General features: G+C 40.2%; 1 protein-coding gene across 2 annotated transcripts in view; it reads left to right on the plus strand.

The window, feature by feature from the left end:
• The window catches only part of EXD2 (exonuclease 3'-5' domain containing 2), a 96,837-nt gene that overhangs the window by 69,882 nt on the left and 4,625 nt on the right, over positions 1-22,330 (plus strand). For both annotated transcript variants that reach the window (XM_024739657.1, XM_024739655.1), the window contains exons 3-8: positions 4,889-5,145; positions 9,441-9,567; positions 16,792-17,123; positions 18,133-18,239; positions 18,494-18,629; positions 19,732-20,088. In XM_024739657.1, coding sequence (XP_024595425.1) covers positions 4,889-5,145; positions 9,441-9,567; positions 16,792-17,123; positions 18,133-18,239; positions 18,494-18,629; positions 19,732-20,088 — 1,316 coding nt within the window. The remainder of the gene's footprint in view (positions 1-4,888; positions 5,146-9,440; positions 9,568-16,791; positions 17,124-18,132; positions 18,240-18,493; positions 18,630-19,731; positions 20,089-22,330) is intronic.

The following is a 22,330-nucleotide window of genomic DNA, read 5'->3' on the forward strand; positions in this document are numbered from 1 at the left end:
ACTGGTGAAGCCATCTGGAGTTTTCTTTTGAGGGAAGTTTTTGAATTATGAATACAATTTTTTAAATAGTTTTGAGGCTATTCATATTTTCTATTTCTTCATGTCTGTTTTGATAAATTTTATTTTTCATCTAAATATATCTTCTTTTAAAATTTTAAATTACAGGCGTATACTTGTTTATAATATCCAGTGACATTTTTTTTTTCCTATCTGATGGATATGTAAGGACATTTTTGACAATGCTTATTTGCGTCTCTTTTTTTTTCTTGATTACTCCTTCCATGGGTTTATCAGTGTTATTAGTCTTTTCAGAGAACCAACTTCTGGCTTTGTTGATCTTTATTGTATGTTTACGTTCCATTACACTGATTTCTGCTCTTTATTATTTCTTTTCATCTACTTGTTTGGGTATAATTTGCTATTCTCCATTTATTCTTCGACCTACTCTAATCTGACATCCTACCATACTACTCCACTGAAACGGATGAAGTTGATGGCTTTCTTGTTTTCCAGCCCAGTGGACACTTATTTGGACTCATGCTATTCTAGCTCTCAAAAGCATCTGCATAATTGCTGCACAAGACATTCTCTTTGGCTTTCATGCCATCATACTCTCCTATCTCCTGTCTTACTGTTCTTTCCTCTTTTTCCTTTTCTGATCCCCCTTCTACTTCACATCCAAATATTGAGTTGACTTAGGCTTGGTCTCTTCTGTATCCACCCCAGGGACTGCAAACTCAGATGCCTACAAGGTCCAGACAGGAAATATAAATGAACAATGTAGAGTGATTGTTTGCATTTTCAAGCATAGGAGTATTCTTCAATTTCATAAAGAAGTATGCTCCCTTCCTTTTTTCTTTAAACATAAGACCTCTGTGATCTATCTTCCATTTTCCTAGTTTTAGCGACGTGGATCCTGAGAAATAATTCTTTGCTGGAAAAACAGTGGTTTACAAATACAATGATAGATGGGAAGTGACAGTTGGCTTCAGTGTTGAGAAGACATTATGGTGAATTAGAGAATTCATGCCTTATATAAATGAGGAAGCTGCTATACAGTTCAAGCCAAGCATCGCCAGATTGTCCAGTTCTTTAAAAAGAAACTCGATATATAGATTTTTTAAAAATGCGAAATCCACTGCAAGTTAAAAGTTCTGGCACAAGTTTTTAAAATGCGGAGATCAAAGAAATATATAATATTAAACATCTGTGGGTCAGCAAACAGGTCCAAGGACCACTAATTTATGTCCTCTGATCTATATTCTTTTTCTAAGTGACTTCATCTAATTTTGTAGCTTTAAATATCGTTGATAGGCTGAAGACTCTCAAAATTAGAACTCCAGCCCTTTATATCACCTGTCTTTATATCCACCCTACTTGACATCTCCCTTGAATGTCTAATAGTCATCTCAGACTTAAGATGTTCCTAACAGACCTCTCGATTTTTCTTCCCAAACCTGTATTATCCCTAGTCTTCTCCACCTTTAAGATTAAAATCAAGAGAGACATCCTGCCTGCTAAGGTTTGTCTAACAGAAGTGATATGATTGAAAGTCAGACACAAAAAGGCAGTTATAATATGTTAAGTTTCTTTAATGGCAAAATACGTGGAAATTCAAAGAAGTGGTTATATAAAGCAGGAAATAACACAGCATTCTACCAGATAGAGGTATGTGTTTCCAGATTCCCCCGAGTTACCAATGGTGATGTGTAACTATGGATAAATCACCTATATAAAATGAGGATTCTGCCATGTTTTAGAAGCTACTATTGCCTTTCTCCTGGGGAGAGAGAGATGTTAAATAGATTTCTGGCCCCTGACTCCTGCCTGATTTTTTCTGGGGTCTCTGGCTATAGACTGCCTTGCTTAACAGGTGCAAAGTAATTGGTGTAAAAAAGACTGAATGAAGTGAAGGTCATTTTCCCAAGAGCATCCTTCTGCAGGCCCAGGCTTCAGGCTTGCTTGAAGTCCCCTCCTTTTTCCTTACTATTAAGCCTTCATTTCCATTTAGGAAGTATTACCCTTGTTATTTCCAAAATAGATTTTGCATCCATATACTTCTCTACATCTCATCTACTTCCTTCCTAGTCCAACCCTCAAGAGTCTCTTATTTGGACCTTTGCAGTAGCCTCCTGACTGGCCTCCCTACTTGGACTCATATACCTATGATCCCTTCTCCATAGAGTAAGCAAAGTGATCTTTTAAAAATGCTAATCTGATCATCTCAGCCCCCTGCTTGAAAAGCCTCCATTGCTTCTTATAAAACCAAGATGTCTCAATTATTTATGTGTTCCTAAGGACTCACATGCTCTTGCCTCTCTCAGCATCTCTGATTTTGTCTCCTTTTCTCTTCCTCTTACTACTTTCCAGCCTCATTGAGCCTTCATTCTGTCACTTGAACAGGACAAGCTCATTCCTGTCTCAAAGCCATGGTCTAATTTAACTGACACATAAACTCCACAGATAGGGATGTTTATTAGTTAACCTTGTTCCAGCCCAGAATATGGTCTCAGATTATTTTTTGCTCCCTGCTACCATTGTGGGGTCATTTAAAGAATCACGGACTTTTCCATAATGTTTTATTTGCTCTGGATTTGTAAGATCCCTGAAGCTAAAATGGATGATCACTGGCCCTCAGGAAGGAGGATCCCTAAACCAATCCTCTGTGAGTGAATCACTGAAATACAGAAAAAAGTGTTAGAAATTTTGTCTACAATGACTGATGGCATCATTCATTTCAAATTTTTACTTTCGTGTGTATTTCATAATGTCTTAACACGTTAGTATAGTACTACATTTCTATGATTTATAAATGCATATGTACATATATTGTGTATGTCCCAAACATTTCTTATGAGTCGACTAATCAAAAAATAAACAAAAAACCCAGTGACCCCTGGATTACATAATGCTAACAAAATTAAAATGTGGGTTTTTTTCCTATTAAGTACAATGTTGGTAAGCCAAGGGTTTCATTATTTTCCATGGGTGGTAAGTGATGTCAAGGCAAAAAGATGTTGGCAAAAGGGGGAAATATAAGAAATTAAGACTAGATATCTTATTCTTGGGACTTCCCTAGTGGTCCAGTGGGTAAGACTACGCTCCCAATACAGGGAGCCCGGGTTCAATCCCTGGTGGGAGAACTAGATCCTGCATGCATGCCACAGCTAAGAGTTTGCATGCCACAACTAAGAGTCTGCATGCCGCAACTAAGAAGTCCGCATGCCGCAACTAAAGATCCCACATGCCACAACGAAGATCCCATGTGCCACAACTAAGACCTGACACAGCCCCCCCCAAAGAAAAGACTAGATACCTTATTCTTTAAGCCAAATTGAGTCTGCTAGAAGCAATATTCTTCCAATCATACATTCAGTATAAATTGGGTACCTATCGTAGTCATAAACATTTGGATTCCTAGTGGAAAAACCTTAGTTATAATACAGTGGATCTTAAGCACAATCCAGAAACAGTATTAAAAGGACAACTTATCTAGCTAGCTAGCTATTTATTTAATGTATTTTAGACAACGGAACTTGACTGAAAAGATTTTCAAAGATCTGGCCTTAGGAGTTAGCAGTGAGTATTATGTCAAATTAGCAGTGCTGAATATTCGAAGTAGAGATTTTCTGCTTTTTCTTGGAGAGAGCCAGTATTATAGAGGGAGGGAATTACGCTTTAATAAAAAAAAAAAAGTGATTTGGCCACATCCAGATGAATTGTTATAGAATAGGAACCAGTAGTCAAGTTTCTTCTGGGTCTTGTTGATCTTCCAAGAAATAGACACTTTGGAAATCAAACTGGCATGTTTCCATTTGAGGATATGATAAAACAATGCCTGAGAAGGGGAATCCTAAAGCTTCTCTGAGTTAAACCGTGGTTTTACTTAGCACTGAATTAGAAGTCGGGGAGGAAGTCCCTCCCAATTTTGTTTTTAACAGCAACTCTTCGTGATCTTGATCTTGACTGTTTCTTCTCTGTTGTACAGATTGGGAAATTTGGGTTCCACTTCTGACTTTGCCATTATCTCTGCATGTTTAGTCAAACTGTTTCATCTGTAGCCCTTAAATTTCCTCTCCTGGAAAATAAGAGGGATTGGAATTTATTGGATGCTTAACCTGGGTTCCGTGGATAGCTTTAGAGAACCTTTAACTCATGTGAATTTTGTATGTAACTTTTTCTGGGAATAATTTCCTTAGCTTTAAGCACTTTCTCCAATTTATGTATTACATCAAAAAGATTAAAACTAGATCAGTTAACATATAAAGTTATTTTCATTTCCTAATTAGATATCAGAATTCTAGCTTATGCTCAGTATACATTTTTTTTAATGAACAGCATTTGTGACCATAAAATGCTGAGAAAGCATTCTGTGCTACTACGATTTACTATATTGGCAGGTACCACTTACTGATGGTACTGTATTTCCTACCTCTTTTTAAAAGTCGGATCTTGAGGCAGTGATGACAAGTAAATGAGTCAGGTTACTCACATGTATGTTAAAGAGTCTAGAAAATGAAAAGAGTACATCATCATTTGGCGCTCTGCTCCTTAGCCTTTTATTTCCTCAGCTTTTTAAAACCAGTGTGTCTCACATGACTCTGCCAATGTGTGTCCCAGCGCTGCTCTGTGTCAGCTGGTCACTATTTATGGCCTGCTCATTTCAGGCTCATGTTTGGGCCCCCGGCAACCTCTGTTTAGGCCGCTGCTTCTTAGAGTCCATTGCATTCGTTAGCAAAGGCTCATCCTTAGGTTTGAGGCAAACTCTGGTCAGTTGTTCCCCCTGGGAAGTTAAGACTGTACCTCTTAGACTTTTTTGCCAGACTTTCATGTTGTACTTGGTCCTATGCTGGGGTGTGAACTGTGGCCCTCTTTTCCTCTGTTACAGGTGAATTCGGAAGGCAAAGCCAGTCCTCTGTCACTCCTTCAAATGGCCTCTCCAAGTGGCTTCTGTGCCTTGGTTCGCTTGCCCAAGCTGATCTGTGGAGGAAGGGCACTACCGAAAACGTTACTGGACATTTTGGCAGATGGCACAATTTTAAAAGTTGGAGTAGGATGCTCAGAAGATGCCAGCAAGCTCCTGCAAGATTATGGCCTCATTGTTAAGGGGTGCCTGGACCTCAGATACCTAGCCATGAGGCAGAGGTATGGTTTGTATGAATACTGGAACTCCTGTAGCTGGGGGGCAATTATTTTAGCAAGAGTTGTAGATTACTGAGACTCAGTAATGAAGCCTCTAAAATTCTTTAGAAGCTTAGAGGCTTCTGAGATGCATATTGAATTTGTGAGGAAATATTCCAACTTCTGGGAAAACTTTAGTTACCTAGAATTGGTCTTTTTAGATGAAACATTAATAAGGTGTCTCTATAAGCTACAGGCTGTAAACTGATGGGCTCCTTGGGCAAATTAGAGTTGCAGATTTTTTGTTTTTGATTTTTTCCTGCATGATATTTTGGGGAGATTTTAGTTTAAATTCAGAAGATTTAATGTAAAAACCTGTATTCCTGGCTTCTCTTGAAAAATTAGGTCATTTGACTACACTAGGTCAGTAGTTCTAGACGGCAGCAGCTGGCTGGAAGCACCATCCTCTTAGATGAGCCTGCTTTGTTCAATTTGCCAGAATCCCCACCCCTCCCAGCTGTCACACCCAGCTCATCCTGATCAACATTTGAATGTGCAGACCCTGCTTTCGGCCCAGAATGATGGTAGACCTAATGCTTTACTGAGAGGAAGAGATTTTCCTTTCCTTTGGAATTCTATTCCTATGGAAATTCTACCCTGTTTAAGGAAGCTGCAGTTACCTTCTCATGTATATATGCAGGTCCTCATTTTAATAGTGTGGACTGAAACAGCCTCTCTCCCTGCCTTTCTCCCTGCCACTGATATTGAAGGGTTGGAGGATTTGATAAACTAAGAGAAGGCCTGATTAAAATCTATGCTTATCATAATTTTTTGGTAGTAAATGAAATTTTAGTTTAGTAGTTTGGCTTGTGTAAATGAAACTCTTATTAAAAAAAAGAAAAAGAAACTCTTATAGATGAAGTATCCATTTTTTTCCAAGTAATACATTGAAATATTTACTGTAAAATTCTTTTAGCTCTGTAAAAGTATTTGGAGTGTAGCAGCCAAAGCCGCCTTTCGTCAGGCCCTCCTTCCTTTGGTGCTGCCTCCCTAGAGCTGCCTGCTGTTACTCTGCTATTAGAGGCCATGTGTATAGTGGCCAGGAGTTGACTCCAGAGCAGGCTGTGTGGGTGGGAGTCCCAGTCTTCCTCTTACCAGCTACGTGACCTTTGGCAAGTTGCTAAGCCTCACTGTTCCTTAGTTCCCTCATCTGAAAAGTAGAAATAATAATGTTCCCATCTCATAGGATCGGTGTGAGGATTAAACGAGTTAAACTATGTAAAGAACTTAGAAATGGTGTTTGACATATAGAGAGTGCTGTGTAAATTTCAACTATTACTGTCCATCATCATCATCGTCATCACCACCACCTATAGCACCACCATGATCTGATTGGTTTGTCCTTCCAGATCTCTTTCTATCCATTTACAGTCCTCTCTATGAGTATATAGAAATTAGAAGTGCCCTTACTTATCTGGCTAAATGCAGAATGGCCAAGTGTCAAAATACAAAATTTGGCCAAAGCTGAATATGACCATGAACTTCTCTAGAAATAAGAATGAAGCATTTATCAGGCTTCTTCATTTTTAATGAAATCTTATTAAAATTTTAAACATTCTTATTTTATTATTGGATACTTTAGAAGTAAAATTAAAATTTTTTGACATATAGTAGAAGAAATTTGACATTATAATGCAAGAATTATGCTCAGCTTTTAGCCATAGGCTGCTCCTGGTGTTTGCTGGTAGTTACTTTCATTTGACTTTGGAGAGGAGCACAGATTTTCTTGGTAATGCTGTCCTCTTTTCTTCATACTCTCTATATTTTTATTATATGTTAGCAGAAGATAGTTTATTATTGAGGTTATTGTATATGATTTTGGAACTTTTCCTAGCGAAACTTTGAAGTAGCAAAGGTGGCATCTTGTTTTTAATCCATCCTCGAAAAATGTGAAACCTTCCCAAATAGGACGTTTAAAAAAAGACTAATGGGGCTTCCCTGGTGGCGCAGTGGTCAAGAATCCTCCTGCCAATGCAGGGGACACGGGTTCGAGCCCTGGTCTGGGAAGATCCTACATGCCGTGGAACAACTGAGTCCATGTGCCACAACTACTGAAGCCCACGCACCTAGAGTCCGTGCTCCACAACAGGAGAAGCCACTGCAATGAGAAGCCCGCGTACTGCAAAGAAGAGTAACCCCCACTCCCCGCAACTAGAGAAAGCCCGTGCACAGCAACGAACACCCAGTGCAGCCAAAAATAAATAAATAAATAAAAGACTAATGACCTAAATGGAATTAAGTAACGAAAAACTAAGTGCTGTCTTTCAATGAGGGTAATGATTTCAAGGATTATGGAATACCCAGGCTTGATACATTGCACAGCTGTTACAAAGAATGTAATAAGTACATTTGTGCTTACTGTCAGGGAAGGAGGTCCCTGATACATTAAGTGATAGAGCAAGCTGCAGAATAAAAAACAAAACCAGTACCAAGAAACTGTATCTGCTCCTCCGTCTAGCCATCTGTTTTTTTGTCTGTAAAAAAGGTCTGGAGGGGCCACAATATACTCATAAGGGTCATTCTTCCTGAGGAGTGGAAGTTGTCTGAATTTTTAACAATAAACATTCATTGCTATTGTAATTACTAATATAAAGGAAAGCATAAAAAGATTTTAAAAATTTAAAATAAAAGGAAAGAAGTTTGTCTCCCCCAAATTCTTAATTTCCATTAATTGAACCACAACCTTACATATTTTACCTAAGTGTGTCTGGACCTTTTTTTTTTAACTTTTTAGTCAGTGCTGCCTTTTGGGGGTGATGAAATCCATCAAGTTACTGCTTGTTTTTGTAACGAAGGACTTCCTTTTCTTCATCGTTATAATGATTTCATTTTCCACAGTACCTGAGGGAATCGTGCATGTTGTAACAGTAACACTGATGTGAACCTCCACCTCCAAGCTTCCTCCTCTAAAACCTCTCGTCTCTCACTTGGTAACCAGCAAGTCAGCTCCACTGTTGTAGACTGGTGTGTTCTTAATTTTACATTAGCCCTTGTTTGGACTCTCCAATCCTTGGGTAAATTAATTTTTTTCACCACTCTGCAGCTATTTGAATCAGAAAGTGAAGAGCAGAAGATTATTTGATTTTATTGTACCTTCGCGCCCCCAATGAAAGTAGCCTTATCATATTTTTCAAATTTGAAAAGTAATACACAAACACTAGCCAATTCAAATATAAAAAATGTAGGACTTCCCTGGTGGTGTAGTGGTTAAGAACCCTCCTGCCAATGCAGGGGACATGGGTTCGAGCCCTGGTCCAGGAAGATCCCACATGAAACTAACAACTAAGCCCGTGCGCCACAACCACTGAACCGGTGCTCTAAAGCCGGTGAGCCACAACTGTTGAGCCCATGTGCCACAACTGGTGAGCCCGCACGCTTAGAGCCCATGCTCCGCAATAAGAGAAACCACTGCAATGAGAAGCCTGCGCACCACAACGAAGAGTAGCCCCCACTTGCTGCAACTAGAGAAAGCCCGCGCGCAGCAACGAAGACCCAACACAGCCAAAAAAAAAAATATATATATATATATAAAATATAAAGATTTATGATCACCCCAAACCCCACACCCAGAGATAACATCACTAACATTTGATTAATATCCTTCTAGTTAACTCTTTATGCTTCCTCTCTCTCACATACCTAGAATCACATACACACATTTATTGTGTAGTGTATATATATATATTAATATAAAGAGTTCATATGATGTTTTCTTTCATAGTCTCTTGTTACTTAACTAATACATCATGGACATCTTTTCACATCAATATAGATCTACATCCTTATTTTTAATAGCGACGTGGAATTTAATTGCATGGATATTTAACCAGTCTTCTATTGAGGATGTTAGGTTGTTTCCAGTTCTTTGCTACTATAAACAGTGCTGTAATGAAGGTTGTTTTACGTACATTTGTCTTAGGATAAATTACTAGAAGTGGAATTATTGAATCACAGAATTTTCATGTTCAAAATTTTGATAGCTATTTACTGACAAACTGTTTTTCATAAAGGTTATACAAATGTTCAGTGCACAAATTTTAGATTAGATGGTGATTCTTCATGTTCCACCAATACTAGATATAGTTATTTTTTAAAAATCTTTGTAATCTGATAGATTTTAAAATTGTATATACTTTTTATTTGGTTTGATGTAGTGAAATTATGTGTCATTTGTTTATTGGCCATTTGTATACCTTTTTTGATTTGCCTGTTCTTGTCCTTTCCCATTTTTGACACATGATTTTATTTATTTCTTGTAGAAACAATTTGCTCTCTAATGGGCTTAGCCTGAAATCACTCGCTGAGACTGTTTTGAACTTTCCCCTTGACAAGTCCCTTCTGCTTCGCTGCAGCAACTGGGATGCTGAGAATCTTACTGAGGACCAGGTACTTCTTATCAGAGTAGTTGAAGAGTGGAAGAGTCATTGCTTGTGAAATATAATTATTTTAAAAATTCTAATCCTCAAAGATGATATGTGTTGGGCAGAAATGCCTTAAAATAGCCTCATTGATAATACCAAGAAAAATGCTCTATAATAATGTAGATGCTACTTAGATAAAAGGGTAAGAGTCCCCATTCTACTTTTTTGGAGCATTTACTATATGCCAGGCATTTCAGAAAATGTAATTTTTTTTGTCATGAATACAAATGCATAACTTAAAAAACCAAAGTGTTATAAGACTTATTATAAGAAACAGCCAGCTGGGCTTCCCTGGTGGCGCAGTGGTTGAGAGTCCGCCTGCCGATGCAGGGGACGCGGGTTCATGCCCCGGTCCGGGAAGATCCCACATGCCGCGGAGCAACTGGGCCCGTGAGCCATGGCCGCTGAGCCTGCGCGTCCGGAGCCTGTGCTCCGCAACGGGAGGGGCCACAATAGTGAGAGGCCCGCGTACCACAGAAAAAGAAAAAAGAAACAGCCAGTAGTTCCCTGCCTTCCTCCCCCATTTCTAATTACTCTTCCTTCTTTTCAGAGACAACTGATTTCATTTCTTTCTGGTAATTACCATTATCTTCTAAAATTACATGCGTATAGTACTCTTTCTTGTTTTACATATTATCTTTTGACTTCTTGCTGTGGGAGACATGATTTAGTATAGTACTCTTGCAATTCCTGTATCCCCAGACAGGTACTTGTTCCCTTCCCCATGCTCCCAATAGAGGTAAATCATCATTTTTATCAGGTTAATATCTACTTATATTGATATTATTTATAGCTGCTCCACATAGCAAACTGACTAAAGTAAATGTTTTTTCCTTGTACAACTTTTTGTTTTCCCAGGAGTAGTAATTTATATTTTTGTTTGCTTAGTTTTCTATATACCTGTTAACTGTTTCCACCCCAGGCTCTAACAGAACTATGTAGCGATCTCCTTTCTGCTGCTTCAGACACAGTCAGGTAACTTACTCATTTCATTTTCCCTTGGAGCTAGCCCTGCTAGAGCTCTGTCATCCTGCTCCTTTCAGGACTGGTTGCACTCCAGCCCTGCTGTGCAACTCTCATCCTGAAATTTGCATTTACCGTCAACCTGGGAATTCCCTTCACCTCTCTTCTATAGTAGATCCTCTGTTTTAAAAATATCATGTGTTTTTACTTTCTTATCTTGGTGGAGTACATTCAAAATAGCTTCTTGAGGAAAGGAGCATGGGGAGTTAATTTATGACACCATGCATGTCTGTAAAGATATTAGTTTCCCTCTCTATTAACTGATAGTTCGGCTGAGGGATAGCATTTTAGGGTGGAAATCATTTTCCTTCAGAACTTTGAAGGCAATGCTCCTTGTAGCTTCCAGTGTTGATGTTGAGTATGTCACTTGTTTTTCTTTCTGGAAAATCTCTTTATTCTTAGTTTTTAAAATTCATGATGATAGTGAGGGCCATTTTTCATTATAGTTTTACAATTCAGTGGACCCTTTCGGTCTGTAAGCTCATGTCTTTCAGTTCAGGGAATTATTCTCATACTCTTTCTTGGAAAATTTCCCTCTTTTTTGTTTCTAGATTCTATATTGAATCCCTTGAATTGATCCTCCAATTTTCTTAGTAAAATATTTTCTCTTTGATTTTCCATCTCTTTATATTTTTTTACCTTCTGGGAAATGTCCTCAAGTTTATCTTTCAGTATTCCAATCAACTTTTAATTTCCTATCATATTAAGTCATAAGAGCTCCTGGTCTTTTCTCAATATTCACTTTTAAAATAACTTTGCATTTTTGTTTAATGGATATCATAGCTTCTGTTATCTTAGAGTATTGAAGATTTCTGAAGTTTTCTTCTCTTTCCTGCATTGCCTCTTTTTACTCTGAATTTCTAATTTAAATGTTTGATTTGGTCTTTGTCTTCCACGTTAAAGATTTTTCTAAAATGTTTAGATCCTTAGCTATCCATTTTTGTTTACAAAGGAGACATTAAAGAGCCAGTTGAATCTATCAATTAATGAATGAGTAAATAAAATATGATATAGCCATACAATGGAATATTATTCAGCAATAAAAAGCTACAACATGGATGAGTCTTAAAAACATTGCACTAAGTGAAAGAAGCTAGTCACAAAAGATCACATATTGTATGATTCCATTTATATGAAATATTCAGAACAGGCAAATCTATAGAGACAAAAAATAAATTAGTGGCTGCCTAGGACTGGAAGAAGTGGGGGATGACTGGTAAAGGATATAAGTTTTCTTACTGGGCTGCTGAAAATGTTCTAAAATTGACTGTGATAAAGGTTGCATAATTCTGTAAATAATTCTAAAAATTCTAAATAAAATTCTGAAATTTCTGAATCCTGCAACATCTGTAAAAGACATCTTTGAGACTGTTGGAGACATTAGAATACAACTGTTAAAGTTGTTGGGTGTGATAATGGTGTTGTGATTATGTACGAGAGTGTCCTTGTTCTTAGAAGATACACACTAAAGTATTTAGGGATGAAGTAAATATCATAATAGCTGCAACTTAATTTTGAAAAGTGTTCATCCCCCCCCCAAAAAAAAGTATTTGTGTGGTGTATATATTGTATTATAAAGAGATAAAGCAAATGTTGACAATTGTGAATGTCAATTATCATTCTTTTAACTTTTCCTTAGTTTTGAAATCTTTCAAATAAAACATTGGGAAGAAAAAGTTAATTTCTACCAAATTTGAAACCAAATTTGTGATCCATATTATTGTGAGAATTCAGAATTTCCAAAGACTCTTATTCATTCTTCATTTAAAAATTTTTGTTTTTCTAATTATAAACATAATGCTTAATGAGATTTTGTAAAATACAGAAAATAATATTTAAATTTGACATTTAAAAAAATGGAATGAGGGCTTCCCTGGTGGCGCAGTGGTTGAGAGTCCGCCTGCCGATGCAGGGGACACGGGTTCGTGCCCCGGTCCGGGAAGATCCCACATGCCGCAGAGCGGCTGGGCCCATGAGCCATGGCTGCTGAGCCTGCGCGTCCGGAGCCTGTGCTCCGCAACGGGAGAGGCCACAGCAGTGAGAGGCCCGCGTACCGGTTAAAAAAAAAAAAAGAAAAATGGAATGAGAGCACAGAGCATATGGCCAGGTATTTTTGACTAGCGAGTTTTATTATCAGTAACTATTAATATAAATTAAAGTCAAATGTCAGTAACTGTAAGTCTTTTCTCTCAGGCCACTCAGTTTCTCCAGACATGAATCTCCTACTCTTCTGCCCAAGAGGTATCAGCCCCACAGCCTATATTCTGGTAGCTGAGTGGGAGCGAAGGTGATGGTAGTCTTATCATTTAATATGTAGATTTTCCCATAATCCCCCTTTTTCCTGGTGACACTTTGCCCCCAGCCTCTGCCATGCCTGGTATTATCAGGTTCAGATCCTCTGTGATTTAGCCACTATATGACGTAAACTTGTCAAAACCCAAACTCTGCACACCGAGTAAAACAAAGCAGAAATATGAGTTTATTGCAACAGTTTTGACCTGCAAGCTGGGAAACTCAAGGCCGTGGGAGCAATGAGTTTCAAGTAGCTCACAGACTAAAGGGTTTTCATTGGGTAAATGTGGAAGATTTTTGGCTTTTTCAGCTGATTGTTTGCCTAGTGGTCTTCTTCCTTATTTGGATCAGGATAGCTGAGACAGGGGAATAAGGAAGTCTAAAGATGGCATGAACAGACTCAGTGGAGATTGACTGACATCCTCTGCTGCTTTCTGAGGAGAGCTGTAAATTCCTGCAAGTTATGTTAAATAAAGTTTCATTTTCTTTAATGCGCCTGCATTGGCCACCTCCATTTTGTCTCTGACATAAGTGACTCCATTTTAGTTTTGGTTCTACAAACTTTTCCTCTTTTCAGTCAGGGAAGGAGTAATTGCCTGTCCCTATGCCGTAAGAGAGGAGATCTGGGGTTGTAAGTGTTATTTACAGACTGTCACCTGATCCTCCTGTTTTCACCTTGTATCATTTGTATCATTGCTTTTATAGATACCTGTTGCCTCGCATTCTTTATACTTTGCCATTCTTTGTGGCTTAGATTAATTTGATTTTTGGATATTTTGCTTACTACCCCCTACAGGCCTAGGTTTCAACCTTCTCTTGTTTGCTTAGTTTGTTACCATTTGTTTGTTCATCCTTCTAAAACATTGTGTTGTGGTTTTTTTTTGGACCGCACCACATGGCATGCAGCAATCCCAGTTCCCGACCAGGGGGAACCCACGCACCCTGCAGTGGAAGCGCAGTCTTAACAACCAGACCGCCAGGGAAATCCCCCAAAACATTGTTAATGGAAAGAGTTAGCAATAGTTAGTATCTTAGGATTAATATTATCCTGTGAGAGAGTTCTGGGAATCAAGTTATCTGATTTGTTTTTTCTAAAGCTATCTCAGATTTGCTGCGACCCTGAGTAAGTTACTTCTTTGTGCCTTGGTAGGTTCATTCCTTCCTTTCTTTTAATAGTTTTATTGAAATATAATTTACATACAATAAAATGCACCCATTTAAAGTATACAAGTCAGGGACTTCCCTGGCGGTCCAGTGGTTAGGACTCTGCCCTTCCACTGCTGGGGGCCCGGGTTTGATCCCTGGTTGGGGAACTAAGATCCTGCAAGCCATGTAATGCGGCCAAAAAAAAAAAATAGTATACAATCAATGGATTTTAGTATATTTACAGAGTTGTGTAACCATCACCACAATCTAGTTTTAGAACATTTTCATCACCCCAAAAGAAACCCCATACCCATTAGCAGTCACTTCCCACCTCACCTCCCCAACACCCCAGCCTTCGGCAACCGCTAATCTACTTTCTGTCTCTATAAATTTGCCTGTTCTGGACATTTCATATAAATGGAATCATACAGTATGTGGTTTTTTTGGATTGGCTTCTTCACTTACCGTGTTTTTGTGGTTCATCCATGTTGTAGCATCTATTGGTACTTCATTTCGTTTTTATTGCTAAATAATGCTTCATTGTATGGATAGACCACATTTTGTTTATTCGTTTAATCAATTGGTAGAGATTTGGGTTGCTTTCATTTTTTTAGCTGTTATGAATAAGCCACTATGAATATCTGTGTATAAGTTTTTATGTGGACATACATTTTCAGTTCTCTTGGGTAAATACCTAGGATGGAATTGCTGAGTCATGTGGTAACTTTATGTTTAACTCTTTGAGGAACTGCCCAACTATTTTCCAAAGCAACCATACCATTTTATAGTCCCAGCAGCAATATATGAAGATTCCAATCTTCCATAACCTTACCAACATTTATTATTATTCATCTTTTTGATTAGAGCAATCCTAGTAGGTGTGAAGTGGTATTTCGTTGTGGTTTTGATTTATATTTCCCTAGTGACCAATGATGCTGAGCATCTTTCATGTGCTTATTGGCTATTGGTATATCTTCTTTGGAGAAATGTCTGTTCAGATCCTTTGCTCACATTTTAATTGTGTTGTTTGTCTTTAAATTGTTGAATTTTAAGAGACGTGTGTGTGTGTGTGTGTGTGTGCGCGTGCATGTGTGTGTGTATTCTGGATACTAATCCCTTATCAGATATATAATTTATAAATATTTTCTCCCATTTTCTGCAGATTGCCTTTTCACTTACTTGATGGGATCATTTAAAGCATGAAAGCTTTTAATTATGATGAGGTCCAGTTATCTATTTTTTCTTTTATTTCTTTTTTCTTTTGGTGTCATATCTAAGAAATCATTGCCTAACCCAAGGTCATGAACATGTACTCCTCTGTTTTCTTTTTTTTAAAAATAAATTTATTTACTTATTTATTTTTGGCTGTGTTGGGTCTTTGTTGCTGTGCATGGGCTTTTTCTAGTTGTGGCGAGCGGGGGCTACTGTTCGTTGTGGTGTGCGGGCTTCTCATTGCGGTGACCTCTCTTGTGTGGAGCATTGACTCTAGGTGTGTGGGCTTCAGTAGTTGTGGCTTGCAGGCTCTAGAGCGCAGGCTCGGTACGGTTAGTTGCTTAGTTGCTCTGCGGCATGTAGTATCTTCCCGGACCAGGGCTCGAACCCGTGTCTCCTGCATTGGCAGGCAGATTGTTAACCACTGTGCCACCAGGGAAGTCCCTCCTATGTTTTCTTCTAAGAGTCTTATGTTTTGGCTCTTACACTTAGGTTCATAATCCACTTTGAGTTAATTTGTGTGTGTGGTGTGAAGTAGGAGTCCAACTTTATCTTTTTGCATGTGGACATCCAGTTGTTCCAGCATCATTTGTTGAAAAGTGCCTTGGATTCCTTATCATTTGGAAATAATTTGTTAAAAATCATTCTGAACTCTTTACGTTCAAGCACCCTCTTTTCCTGTGGGAGACAACTTGCTGACAGAGATGTAGATGGTTGGGTCTAGGTGGAGAATTTTACCCAAACCTTATTTTTCTATTCTTTTTTTCTATTATTCTAAAAGCACACAAAAAAATCCATACTAATAGTGTTATTTACCAGGCTTGATTATTAAAGGTGAATTAAAGGAATTTTAAAGTCCTCACATGCTTTGTTGGGAAGAGCTATTAATTATAGTTTTGACAACTTTTATCTATGACCAGCTTGCCTGTGCCTAGTTGCTTGGGTGAATGACTTACAATTAATAAATACATAAATTCCAGAAGTGGGCCCTTGTGACTTTTGATTTGAGGTCCATGTTTGAAACTGTTTTCCTTGTTTTACACATTGTATTAATATGTACAGCAGTTTGTTTCTGATCAATAGTCACACAGGCCTCTTAATGAATCTTGGTTTCAGTTTTCTAGATGATGACAGTTTCCAAAGTGAAGTTGTCAGACCTGTGGTAACTACCCTACCCCAAACTTGAGAAAAATCTGTCCAGCAGGTTTGGTAGCAGATAGAAAGAAACTTCACTGATTTATATAGATTAGGAATTTTGAGCACATAGAGTAGGTCATTATTTTAGCTATGTTAGTTAAAAACATAGAGAACGTGAGGATTCATTATACTATTTGATTTGTTTTTGTATCATTTGAATTGTTTTGTAATTAGAAGGTTTTAAGGAGTACACGGTGCCTGGGTTACTGTACATCTTGAATTGGAACCTAAAAGTTGTCTGTGTCTTGGCGATTGATTTTGAAGTTGCTCTCTCTGGTTTGCCTTCCGGATTCCACTGATCTCTGACTTTTCTCTTCAGGTAATTTATGCCGCCAGGGATGCCCAGATTTCAGTGGCTCTCTTTCTCCATCTTCTTGGATACCCTTTCTCTAGGAATTCAACTGTAGAAGAAAATGATGACTTCATTGGCTGGAGAAAAGTCTTGGAGAAATGTCAGGATGTGGTAGATATCCCATTCCGAAGCAAAGGAATTAGCAGATTGGGAGAGGAGGTTAACGGGGAAGCAACAGAATCTCAGCAGAAGCCAAGAAATAAGAAGTCGAAGACCGATGGAATGATGCCAGGCAACCACCAAGGGAGAGACCCCAGAAAACATAAAAGAAAGCCCCTTGGAGTGGGCTATTCTGCCAGGTAACTGAGTTGTTCCATGTCTGGTAGAGTCCAAGGCCCAGCTTCCAGCAAAAGGCATAATGCCTTACCTTGGCTCTGGGGAGAAGGCTAGTGCGGTAAGGTGGCAGAGGCTCTCCAAGGATTAATTCTATTTTTCCTTTCCTTCAAGGACATTTGGAGCTATCCTTTGATTTATTTGTATATTTTTTCCTTTTGCCCTTCTTCTACTTTTTTATTTGTGGGCAGTTGGAGTGAAAAGGAGGCGAGCTTAACCTAGCTTTGTCACTGACCTTGATGTGACCTTAGACCTGTACTTTTCCATTTATAAGTGAGGGCATAATTATTATTCCTTGCTTGCTTCAGGATAGCTGTGAAGGTAAAATGAAGTGCCTCATACTTTTCAGGAGACATGCATCATCTGATCTCTTATTCGTTTGGCATTTGATTATTTGGAATGGCATCCAGTCCTAAGCCGATGTTAATTCTCTAGCCAATGGGAATTTTCCTGTACACCTATGCCTCTACTGCAGAAGGATGACTAATAAGTACTTTGGAGTGGAAGTTTGGTCCCTATAGTAAAGTGCCTTTAGGAATTGTGTGATTAAATTGAAGCAACTATTGCATATGAGCCGGAAATAAATCCACGTGGCACCCATTACTTTAGCTTGAAGTTCTTTCATTTTAATTTACTTTGTTAATCCAATGATTACTCCACAGGGAAGTTTTCCTGGTGTTCTGTTCCTGCGTGCTTTCATGATAGAACTATGTAAACACTACCCAACTCTCTCTCTAATGTTCCAACGTATAAATATAAAAACTAATAGTATAAACTGATTCATTTTAATTTCTCTTCCTAGCCCAGTGCAGATGGAGGAATAAACATGATTTCTTGCCTTTTTTTTTTTTTTCCCAAAAAGGTAATGTTTGACCCTAGTGTTGAATAGTTTGGGTCACTCAATATAGGAAGGCAACTGGTACCTTGATCAATAGTTAGCTCCCCGTTTTAGATTTATCTCTCCCTTCCCCACAGAAAATCACCCCTCTATGATAACTGCTTTCTCCACGCCCCTGACGGACAGCCCCTCTGCACTTGTGATCGAAGAAAAGCTCAGTGGTACCTGGACAAAGGCATTGGAGGTTTGAGATTCAACTGTCATATTAGATTTACAATTAGGTGCATGCAGGCACTGACCGGAGTGGGCATGAGATAAGGCAGAGGGATAGATGGGATGGATAGAAGGCAGAGAGACCTAGAGACACGTGGGATGGGGCTATTCAGAACCCAGAAATGGTGATCTCTGCCAGGATACAGCAGAGAACAACTGAGGTGGTGCTTCTTCCTTGTGGGAGAGGTGGGCAGTCATACACTAACACTGCTTCTTTCCTCTAAGAGCTGGTGAGTGAAGAGCCTTTTGTGGTCAAGCTACAGTTTGAACCTGCAGGGAGACCTGAATCCCCGGGAGACTACTACTTGATGGTTAAAGAAAACCTGTGTGTAGTGTGTGGCAAGAAAGACTCATACATTCGGTGAGTGTGGGCTGGGCTGCCCTATTGGAATTTGCCCTTCAAGCCACACGCAGAGCCCTTGGCGGGCTTGACTCAGTCTGCCTACTTTGGCTGGGAGACTTGTCCCCAGGGGGCATCCCAGTGTCCTCAAGAGCTTCAGCACTCTGCCTGGCCTTGCTGTAGTGGCTTCTGCCCCTCCTGAGCCAGTTCTTCGTTTCCGGAATGAAACACTCTTCTCGATAACGGTTTGCCATGAAGAGAGTCATTCCCTTTGCTCATGAAGGAATGGAGACCTTCCTTCCTTAGGAAGCTGCCTTTCTCTCTGTGTCCTCATGATCCTCCCTTGAGTGGCTCACAAGCTTTGTGACCCTTGCTATATGGGTATCCAGACGACCCGAAGGCACAGTCCAGAGTAGTCTGAGAAGATTATGCTGCGTCAAGGTCCCCAGGCAGTGAAGGTGAAGTTACCACTGGTCCTGGGTGCCCAGAACCCTGGCTTTCTCCCTGGCTTCTGTGTAGCAACTCGCTTGCCTCCTTTCTCCGCTTGCAAAGTATGACAAATGGTTGTTGCTGCCAAGGGGTTTCCCTGAGAGCTTAGTTCTCCTTAGACAATAATGATGGACTTCGATGAACCAGGGAAACAATTTTAGAGTAAGGGGTTCTTCAGGTGAAGGAAATGGGCTTTTACAGGTCACAAGGCTTCCAAAGTTTCAGGAGTAGCAGTTACCTGCTGTGTGCTTTGAGACAGTTGTTTTCCAGAGGTTGAAGGCCATTAGAATTTCTTTTCATTTCTCGGATGATACTTTTCCTTCTGGGAGCACAGCCTTCCCAAAGGTTGTTATTAGCTTCTCCCTGCCCCTGGCCTGCCAGAGGAGTCTGACCGCCGGTGGCCTGCACTCACTTCAAGGAGAGGAGAACCCAAGGCCCGTAGGTAGGTGGGCCAAGAGTGGAATAGGTGGTATGGCCTTCATGTCACCTCTGCTGGCCTGTGGGACCCCAGCTCCTCAGGTGTGTCTAGGCCCAGATCAGAATGCTAGGAGCCTGCCTGCCTGCCTGCCTGCTGACTCCGTGTATGTTCTGTGTCGTGTGCTAATGAGCGTTGCCTTCTGTTTGGCCTCTTTAGGAAGAACGTGATTCCGCACGAGTACCGGAAGCACTTTCCCATCGAGATGAAGGACCACAACTCCCACGATGTGCTGCTGCTCTGCACCTCCTGCCACGCCATCTCCAACTACTATGACAACCACTTGAAGCAGCAGCTGGCCAGGGAGTTCCAGGCCCCCACTGGCTCCGAGGAAGGCTTGCGCCTGCTGGAAGATCCTGAGCGCCGGCAGGTGCGTTCTGGGGCCAGGGCCCTGCTCAACGCAGAGGGCCTGCCTGCGCCCCGAAAGGAGGAGCTGCTGCAGGCGCTCAGAGAGTTTTACCGTACAGACACGGTCACGGAGGAGATGCTTCAGGAGGCTGCCAGCCTGGAGACCAGGTACAATCTACAGTCCTGCCCAGAGGGCATTGAGGACTAGTCCAGCGACTTAACCCCGACTCCTCAGTGAGAATGCTTGCCAGGGAGGGAGCAGTGGTCGTGCAGGTGCAGTGCACAGCCTCCTGCTTGCCCCGTTGAGTTTCTGTGGCTTGAGATAGCATCCAGGGGGGGACAAAGCAGTCTGTTTGCTAATTTACTTTCCACAGCAGACTTGCCTTCTATCCTTGACCCTTCGAGGTCGTATACTTACGTCCAGCCATTTTCATGCTTAGCAGGAGAGTTCAGAGGCACCGGAGTTGTACCTTATACATTCCCTGCAGAAATAAATCCTCAGGTCAGCTCATAAGAGGAAAATAAGAGTCAAAAAATATCCTCCGGGGCTTCCCTGGTGGCGCGGTGGTTGGGAATCTGCCTGCCAGTGCAGGGAACACGGGTTCGAGCCCTGGTCTGGGAAGATCCCACATGCCGCGGAGCAACTAGGCCCGTGAGCCACAACTACCGAGCCTGCACGTCTGGAGCCTGTGCTCTGCAACGGGAGAGGCCGCGGCAGTGAGAGGCCCGCGCACCGCGATGAAGAGTGGCCCCCTCTCGCTGCAACTAGAGAAAGCCCAGGAACAGAAATGAAGACCCAACACAGCCAAAAATAAATAAATAAAAATTTTAAAATATATATCCTCCAGTCTCTGGAGTTGCCCGTGAAGTACAGTGTGTGTGGTTCTGCCTCTCTTCCCTTATCTAGGTCTGTGGGAATCGAGACAAATGGATTCATGTTTCTTGTCTCACCTGTACTCCGGGGTGTTGGCCTACTGAATGGGATGTTGGCCAGAATTGCTGTTACTATTTAAATTACTTTTTACCTTTTTCCTTCCTTGCTTGCTTTCTCTCTTTCCCCGTCAGTACATACTTGAATTCATATCATTTAGTTCAGTGTCCCTAAATGAGAAGCATTTTTTGGTCCTGAGAAATAAATGGGCACGTGGCCCAGATGATAAAAACTCTGGGCTACCTGCTATAGTTTTGCTTCCCAACTTGCCACCTCTTTCAATGGTAACAGGGGTTGAAATAATTAAACCGATAAGGTCGCAAATCCTGGTAGTTGTGCTGGTTGCCTTAGTGTTTTGTTATAAAAACAAAACAGCCCTCCCCCACAAACTTAATTATAGCAAAAAATATTTATTGAACAAATTTTGTATAGATATCCTAATCTATTCCACCAAGTTAATAAACTTTATATAAATTGCCTTAATTATTTCTTATAACAACCCTATGAGGTAGGAGTTTCTTACTGGTAACTGCTAAACGTATCCTATATCTTTAAAATCTTTTAAAATTTTTAAAAATTATTCTTAAATTTTATTCTTAAAACTGTTTTCCAAGTTTTATATTAGATGACCCGAGGTTAACGTTCAGTAACTTACCAAGGTCATATTACAAATTAATGAGACTGGCTCCTTTAACCAATTCCCAAATGTATTTCCTAAAACAGCTAAACTTGCCCTTTCAGTGACAGACCTTTCTAACAAATTCATCTTGCTGACTTGGATGGAAGGGTGCTGGGCTTGGATATCTAGGACCGAGAAGAACAGCTGTTTGGGGAAAGTTTAGGCAAGTTAGGGGGATGCTTGTGAGCTAAATAAGAAAATGCCCTGCATATACCCAGGGGGCACGAACACTGCTAGTTAGCGAGGATTGAGAGTAGGGTATGGATTGTAGGGAGAGGAACTGAGCCCCGGGCAGGGAGCTTCCTTTATTCATAGGAGCTGACAGTACTGTCCACAAGGTATCTTAGTTAGAAAGGAAGCAGGATTCATCTTCTCATTAAACAGCACTAGCTGTGCAACCAAGCAACCACGGTAGAATTTCATCGCAACAGAAGCACGTCTTGTGGATGTGGTTTGGCATTCTTTGTATAAGAAGGAAGACACCGAAGAAATATTACCACCTTGATTTTACATTCAGGTGTTACACTGTGATGAAAACCTGGAACACGCAGGCTGATTGAACAGCTAATATAAAGACTGAGTATGGTTCAGAATGAGTAACTTAAAAGAAGTAACTGGGGAGCCCTGGAGTCAATGAAAGACCAACATTCTTCACCCATCATCAGCCAGACAGCGGGGCCTCTCTAGTGGGGGCTGAGCATTATGCAGTGGCCTTCCCATAAGTATAGATCAGAATCCCCAAATGCCTTCTGCTGGATTGTGTGTTATATGTCCAAACTATTTTTAAAAAGGCAGATATG

Source organism: Neophocaena asiaeorientalis, unplaced genomic scaffold (genome assembly GCF_003031525.2).
Source record: "Neophocaena asiaeorientalis asiaeorientalis breed wild unplaced genomic scaffold, Neophocaena_asiaeorientalis_V1.1 scaffold348, whole genome shotgun sequence".
NCBI classification, from domain to species: Eukaryota; Metazoa; Chordata; class Mammalia; order Artiodactyla; family Phocoenidae; genus Neophocaena; species Neophocaena asiaeorientalis.